The sequence below is a fragment of the Triticum aestivum genome, chromosome 5D (assembly GCF_018294505.1).
Source record: "Triticum aestivum cultivar Chinese Spring chromosome 5D, IWGSC CS RefSeq v2.1, whole genome shotgun sequence".
Taxonomy (NCBI): Eukaryota; Viridiplantae; Streptophyta; class Magnoliopsida; order Poales; family Poaceae; genus Triticum; species Triticum aestivum.
In genome coordinates, this window is record NC_057808.1 from 69,564,199 (window position 1) to 69,571,977 (window position 7,779).

General features: G+C 50.1%; 1 protein-coding gene across 1 annotated transcript; it reads left to right on the forward strand.

The window, feature by feature from the left end:
- The first annotated feature begins 1,267 nt into the window (after positions 1-1,267).
- LOC123124364 (WAT1-related protein At5g64700-like) lies at positions 1,268-4,399 on the forward strand. The gene is made up of 3 exons (XM_044544991.1): positions 1,268-1,547; positions 3,050-3,112; positions 3,456-4,399. The coding sequence occupies exons 1-3, from the start codon at positions 1,300-1,302 to the stop codon at positions 4,291-4,293; spliced, it is 1,149 nt and encodes a 382-aa protein (XP_044400926.1). The 5' UTR covers positions 1,268-1,299; the 3' UTR covers positions 4,294-4,399.
- The last annotated feature ends 3,380 nt before the right edge of the window (positions 4,400-7,779 follow it).

Here is a 7,779-nt window from a genome sequence, read left to right on the forward strand (position 1 = left end):
ACCGTGCTTCGGTTTTTTTATTGATATGCATAGCTAGGATCATTGCAAGATCCTCCTCCTCTTCCATATCAAATTCTTCTTCGAAAGAATCATACGACGAACTCATCTACAATGTTCAATACTATCCTATAAAAACTACAATCAACATGCACCAAATTCATGACGTTTGAGCGATACATACCTTGCAGGCGTTTTGTCGAACACCTTGCGGGCGCCGAGCGGCAGCGAGCGCTCGGGCGCTGTTCGTCGGACGACGGACGCGCGCGAGGGGCGGCGGGACTAGAGGGGGGGCGGAGAAGCCGCCGCGGCGCGGGGATAGGCCGGGGAAGCGCCGGAACGGTCGCCGGGTGGCGCGGGCAGCGGCGGCGGCGCCACTGGATGGGGGGTGGGAGTTGCGAGCGAGCGCGCGGGAGCGGGCGCAGCAAATAAGCGGCACGTGATCCCGTTTCGGCCCGCGCGCTGACCTAGATATGCCGCGCGCGCTGTTTTTGCGCGCCCGCTGGAGCCACTATACCGGTTGTGCGCGCTAAAACGGGCAATTTTACGGCGCGACGCTAGTTTGGCGCGGCTGTTGGAGATGCTCTTACAGATGATTGCCAAAAGTTGATGGCGGAATTTGGTAGGGCGACAATGTCACACTGTAAACGAGAGGCTAACCTTGCTGCTCATGAGCTTGATGGGTTTGGCTTCATTCAGAGGACCGGATTTTCATGGCAGGATCGGCCTCCTAACTTTTAGTCCCAACACATGTAAATGATTTGATTGTTATTCGAATAAAGTCACCAAAACTTCAAAAAATAACAATTAATGTAAGATGTTGGCAAGCAAGGACATGTGGTGGTCTCTTATTGGCCCAGCACAATAATTTGGAGTTTTGGACCCGTTTGAGCCAGGACCGGCTCAAGCAAAAAAAAATAAATAGGGGAAATTTCCGATCTATTCATCTTCAAGCAATTTAATCTCTAGCTATTGTTAATTTGTTTGCAAAATCTTTTGCATTTGTATCACAAAATATCACAATTGATTGGGGGATGTCAGTTTTTTTTGTTGTTTTTTTTTTGCACGGAGGGAGAGGTGCATGGACCGATTCTTGAAACACTGTGTATGTATCCAGTGGAGTAGATGTAACAACTAACCACACGTACGTTACGAAGTGCAAAGCCACTGACCAGCTGCATCCCACCATCATATCGCCGTGCTTGTTCCTTCCTGGCTATATATCTCCCCCGTCTTGCCTCTCGGCATTGCATTCCTCCTTGCTCTTGTCCCAGGGAATCAAGCTCTCGATCTCGACGGGACATGGCGGGGCGCGACGGCGACGTGGCCGTGATGGCGGTGGCGGAGGATGAGGCAAGGAGGAGGAGGAGGAGGCAGGCGGAGCGGGTGGCGCTGCCGGCCGGCATGGTGCTGGTGCAGGTGCTGACGGTGGTGACCATGCTGCTTTCCAAGGTGGCTCTCAACAGCGGCATGCACCCGCTCGTCCTGCTCGTCTACCGGAACCTCGTCGGCGCCGCCTTCGTCGCCCCCCTCGCCGTCGTCTTCGAGAGGTACGCACGCAACGCCTGACCAATCGATCGATGGTATACTACGGTGCAACATCCATCGATTAGTTCTAGAGAAAGTACGTACGTTTGCACTAATTTTCACGCACGTACGGCGTGCGATGTGTGTTCGCCGCGTCCGCCCCAAACTGTATATTTCCATGTGTCATCCATTCATTCATGCATGAACCGTCTTTTGTACGTATTTTGCAGTATACTGGTTATTTATTAGCTAATTAATTCGCTATATGTTATGCATGCGACGCCGACCATGTAGCTAAAGCTAGCTCGAGTGACGAACGAGTGGATCGACGTATATTTGACCCGCGCCGGCGGATTAGTTGCCGTGTTAATATGATGGTCTGGGTCATATATAGATATTATTCACGCAGTTCATTTAATTGGCAATACGTATCCTGACGCACTGCCTCTCTAATTATTATAAGACGTATTTTGACACTATCATGGAAGTAGTAAAACTTTTGACACTGACACACATTTGGCCACAACTGCCAAATTCGGCAATCTTTGGTAATTTTAGGGCGATTAACGTACAAATTAGCTAGTTTTCGTGACAGCGCTCTAGAAACATGCGTGCAACTCTCTCCATTTGTGCTGATCGAGGGATCGACCCTGATCATGCATGCATGCATGCACATAGTAGTAGGAACACGCCGTGCACTAATTAATACTACATCTACAAAGGTTTACTTCAAGATTTTACTTACAAATAACTGATAGGGAGGATTGTGATTGGTTATAGGGGAATGAGGGTGCCCACCCGACTTAAAATCAAGAGGGAGAGAGAATTAGTTTGGAAGGTTATGCAAACCTTTATAGGTGTAGCACTATTGCTAATTAATTGTACCACTCTTCTCCGATTTGGAAAATGATGTATACTCCTGCCCTACTGCTTAATAGTGTCTGTACAATACAAACACCTGTTTTGTTTTGCGAAATGTACCAGACTAACACTTGACAGAAGTGGAAAGTTCGGACAAGGATCAGCTGGTCTGTGTTTTGATTAGTTGGGTCAGTGTCCTGACAGCTAGCTAGCTAGCGCTAGACACGCCAACTGAACTGCTAATGGAACGAGATCAGCACTAATTAATGTACTAGCTACTCTGTCTGTGTGTCAATTTGGAAAGTCACACCTACTCTTGTGAATACGTATTAACCCTCTTCAAGTGAGAGCACAAGAAATTAGTAGTACGTACCTCTACTACTAATTAACCGAGATGCTAGTAATTTTTATTGCTGCGAATAACCGAGATGGTAATTAATAACTAAGATGTTCTAAAAAATAATAACTAATAACTGAGATAACGTCTCTTCCCGTCGATGCATGCATGCAGTATACGGAAAGAACAGTATCTCCCATGCATCCGTTTTTCTGATGTGTCCTGGTCATTTCTTTAGTTGCCTAGCTAGCTTGTTCTTCTTGCACTGATTAATAAGTTCCTGCCTAGTTGTTTTTTGATAGTAATTAATTAAATTAACTGTTGCAGGGAGATGTGGAAGAAGGTGAACCCGCGAGTGCTGGGCTGGATTTCCCTCAACGCAACGTTCGGGTTCGCACTACAACCACTCCCAATCTATTCTCACAACTAGTAGTAGCTTGTATTTTGTGCAGCCAGCAGTTCTATATTCAGAAATGCATTTGTGATTTGCCCGTTTGCAAACTTCTGCAAAGGCACAAGAAACCTTAGTTATAATTAAACAGCAAATCTAAAAAAAAATACATAATGTTTTCAAGGGAAAAAGCATAATCTTGTTCTGAGTACAAGAAAAGTAGTACGTGCAACTGGAATGCAGATTAATTCTGGCATACATATTGTGCATAAACTCATTCTTAATTATTTTCGATTCACATTAATATTCCTCTCACAAGCTTATGTATGTATATGTATGTAGAGTACTGTTGGCGATGGGGCTGTATTACTGCGGCTTGCGGACCACCAGCGCCGCCTACGCCGTCAACTTCCTCAACCTCATCCCCATCGCTACCTTCATCATCGCCGTCGCGCTCCGAGCCGAGAGCCTGTCCCTCGCCGTCTGGGCCAGCAGGATGAAGCTCCTCGGAGCTGTCGTGGGCGTCGCCGGCACCATGGTCGTCAGCCTCTGCAAGGGCACCCATCTCCTGCTGCCGCACCTCCGGCAGTCCTTCCATGCCAACCCCCACGTCGCCTCGCCCCACGGCGGCCGCGACATGGCCATCGGCACGCTTTTCCTGTGCGGGAGCTGCGTCAGCTACGCGCTCTGGTTCGTCGTGCAGGCCAAGGTCGCCAAGGTGTTCCCGTCCCGGTACTGGGCCACGGCACTCACGTGCGCCGCGGGCAGCTTGCAGTCTGCCGTGGCCGCGGCCGTGGCGGTCGTCCTCGCCCCCGCCGGCGACGGACATGGATGGGCGCGCACGTGGACGCTGCGCTGGGACCTGCAGCTGGCCACGGTGGTCTACTCCGGGGTGTTCAACACGGGCGTCACGTTCGTGCTCGTGTCGTGGGCGGTGGAGCGCCGCGGCCCGGTGTACCCTCCCATGTTCAACTCCCTGTCGCTCGTCGCCACCACCGCCGTCGACGCCGTCGTACTCGGAACCGACGTGTACCTCGGCGGCGTGCTGGGAGCGGCGCTCGTCGTCGTCGGCCTCTATGCGTTTCTGTGGGGCAAAAGCAAGGAGCTCGCGGCCGCCAAAGCGGTCAACGCCGAGCAGGAGCTGCGGTGTGCAGGAGACACCGACGATGGCATTGCCTAGCGATTTTATCCAGCTTGGGTACAGATATCGATGGAATTAATTGAACTATTGAGCCGTATGAATCTGTGATCACATCGCACACAGTCATTCCAATGTGTCCGGGACATAAGACTGGCAGAGTTATTTTATGCTGCTATCTGTGCTAGTTCGTCACGCGCTCGGCGTGGATTAATTCCTGTGCACTGAGAGTTAGAGCATCTCCAGCCGTTGCCCCCTCAGGACGCATAAAAATCGCCTTCTGAAGGCAAACCGGCGATACAATCGGCACTGGAGGCGGTTTTGCGCCCAGTCGTCGCCCCAGCTTGTCCCCAGGCGCCGAAATTGGCCCACTTTTCAGCCCCATTTCGGCGAATTAAAGGGCCCATATGGGCGAGAATAAGCTCATATTTGGCGTGGTTCGCCGTGTCTCGGCGTTTAATTATCAACACAATTTTTTCTTATCACATATTTCATCACAGAAAAATCAAATACTTCAACAAAATACTACAACAACAAATAGTTCAATACAAATTATATAGTTCAACAAATAAAAACTCATATTTCATCACACGGCGTCCCCCTTGAGCCTCCATAGGTGCTCAATCAGATCTTTCTGCAGTTGATGATGCACCCGTGGGTCTCGGATCTCCTGACGCATACTGAGATAGGCAGTCCAGGTTGCCGGTAGCTGGTGATCAACTTCGGCTAGAGGACCCTGCCTGTAGTATGGTTCAGTGTCAAACATTGGGTCTTCGTGCTCGCTCGCGATGATCATGTTGTGCAAGATGACACAGCAAGTCATAATTTCCCACATTTGATCTTTGGACCAGGTCTGAGCGGGGTACCGGACAACAACAAATCAAGATTGGAGCACACCAAATGCCCGCTCGACATCCTTCCTGTAAGCCTCTTGAATCTTTGCAAACCAGGCGTTCTTGCCTCCTGCCACAGGGTTTGAGATCGTCTTCACAAATGTCGACCATCTCGGATAGATGCCATCAGCTAGATAGTACCCCTTGTTGTAGTGCCGCCCATTGATCTCGAAGTTCATCGGAGGATAATGACCTTCAACAAGTTTGGCAAAGACAGGAGAGCACTGCAGCACGTTGATGTCATTGTGAGTTCCTGGCATACCAAAAAAGGAGTGCCAAATCCAGAGGTCCTGTGTGGCCACCGCCTCAAGTACCACACTGCAACCGCCTTTGGCGCCTTTGTACATCCCCTGCCAAGCAAATGGGCAATTCTTCCATTTCCAATGCATGCAGTCGATGCTTCCAAGCATCCCAGGAAATCCTCTTGCTGTATTCTGTGCTAGGATCCGAGCAGTGTCTTCCGCATAGGGTGTTCTCAAGTATTGCGGTCCAAACACTGCCACCACTGCCCGACAAAACTTGTAGAAACACTCTATGCTGGTGGACTCGGCCATGCGCCCATAGTCGTCGAGTGAATCACCGGGAGCTCCGTATGCAAGCATCCTCATCGCTGTCGTGCACTTCTGGATGGAGGTGAATCCAAGGGCCGGTGCAATCCATCTTGCACTTGAAGTAGTTGTCGAACTCCCGGATGGAATTCACAATCCTGAGGAAGAGCTTTCGGCTCATCCGATAACGGCGCCGAAATGTTTTCTCGCCGTGAAGTGGAGCATCGGCGAAGTAGTCGGAGTAGAGCATGCAGTAGCCTTCGAGACGATGTCGGTTCTTTGCTTTCACCCGCCCCGGCGCCGACCCACCTCGCCACGGCTTTTCATTGCTCGCCAACAGCTGGGCGAGGGCGGCGAGCACCATGAGATGCTCTTCTTCCTGGACGTCGGCCTCGGCTTCCTCTTCCAGCAGCGCGGCGAGCGCTTCCTCGTCATCCGAGTCCATCGCCGAGGCAGGCAAATCGCCGAACACCTTGCGCCCGGTGGGCGTGTACCCGCCGCTAAACTGCCCCTCTGCGGCCGGAAACGGCGGCCGGAAACGCCCAGCTGCTGTTGGAGGGGCTGCCGCGGCGAAGCTCTGCTATTTTTCCGGCGGGGAGTGGCTATCTAGCAGTGAAGGGCGGCGGGCGGCGCCGGGATATAGCTAGTGGCGGCCGAGGGCGCGGGGGGTGGGAGGCGAGTCGGGGAAGAAAACCTTGACTTTTCCCCTGACGGTGTGGGCCAGCCGCGCTTTTCCCTTGCGCCGGAGCCGCCAATTGCCCCCCAGTGCGCCGGCTTCGGCCTGTGACCGCCGGGCAGAAAAAGAGCCGAACCGACGATTTTCGGCGTCCTGGGGCCGCGACTGGGGCGTCTTTTTGGCGCCGGCGCCGAAAAAGTGGCCTGGGGGGCCTGTTGGGGGCGCGGCTGGAGATGCTCTTAGAGCCGGCCATCCTGTTCCCTAAATGTCCGTCTATGTTTTTTTTTCAAAAACCACAACACTAAAAATAAAATAAAAAATAGGACAATTCATCCATAAATAGCATGTAAATATGTAACAATAGTCTAAAGGTGAACCGGATCTTCAACAAGTTTTGTGAATTCACTGATTTCAAATTCAACGATACTAGAATGAGAGCTAGCACATGACCTCCCACACATGATGCCCCTTAGCTTCATCCAAATGTGCGTGAATGGCCTGCTCTCAGTCCTGTAGTACATCACTGTAGAGCATGCAAACTATACAACATGTAGAGCAACATTGAGTGGATGAATAAGTTAACCGACATGTACATGAAGCAAATTTATGATCTCCATGATTGGCGAGAGCCTGATGGCCACATTTCCTCCACTGTGAAACATCATGACGGAGTTGCAGATGGTGTACCGTCGATGCGATATCGACTTCACTTGCGTTTATGGATGACATGCATGTTGTAGGGCGCGAAGTTCTTTCGCGCATGAAATGAAGTATGCATGTGCTGCCAACAGATCGAGCCCTTGAGTTCTTTCCTACAAAGTCCGCAGATAAGACCAACAATGCAGCCCACAACAAGTGATCCTCCTTCACTGAGTACCCCACCATCATGCTTACTCTAGAAAATAACAAAAACTTCAACAAAAAAGCTTAATGGCATTTGACCGAACATCTGCTGGGATGGTGTTCGCCATGGATGTCGTCAGCAGGATGTGGGCTGCATTATAAACCACACGATGCAATGCGAAGCCATGTCATTATTTCTATCAGGTTGGCTGAGCAAGACCAAACGCACCGAGTTCCATCGACCATACAAATTTGGCTAAATAAAAGCTAAAATAATACTTGTAATTAGTTTTAAAGGAAGGTCTATTCTCAATGAGACAATCAAATTAGTTATAAAGGAAGGTAGTCGTCACGATGAAGGACTATTCCCAAATGAGACAATCAATTCGGAACTCACTCTGTACAAAAAAGAGAGAGATATGACAAGTAAAGTAATGTCGACTTGACCGTCCCCAACAACTAGAGAGTGAATGGATGTGATTGTATCAATATATTAACCATGCCACATGTATTAATTGTGTAATATCTCAGGAATACAAACTAAATGAATTGTCTCAATATATTCCAA

Coding starts and splice junctions, on each gene's coding strand:
- LOC123124364 (XM_044544991.1), top strand. CDS start 1,300: ATGGCGGGGCGCGACGGCGACGTGGCCGTGATGGCGGTGGCGGAGGAT. Junction 1,548..3,049: donor CTCGCCGTCGTCTTCGAGAG/GTACGCACGCAA, acceptor TAACTGTTGCAG/GGAGATGTGGAAGAAGGTGA. Junction 3,113..3,455: donor TCCCTCAACGCAACGTTCGG/GTTCGCACTACA, acceptor ATATGTATGTAG/AGTACTGTTGGCGATGGGGC.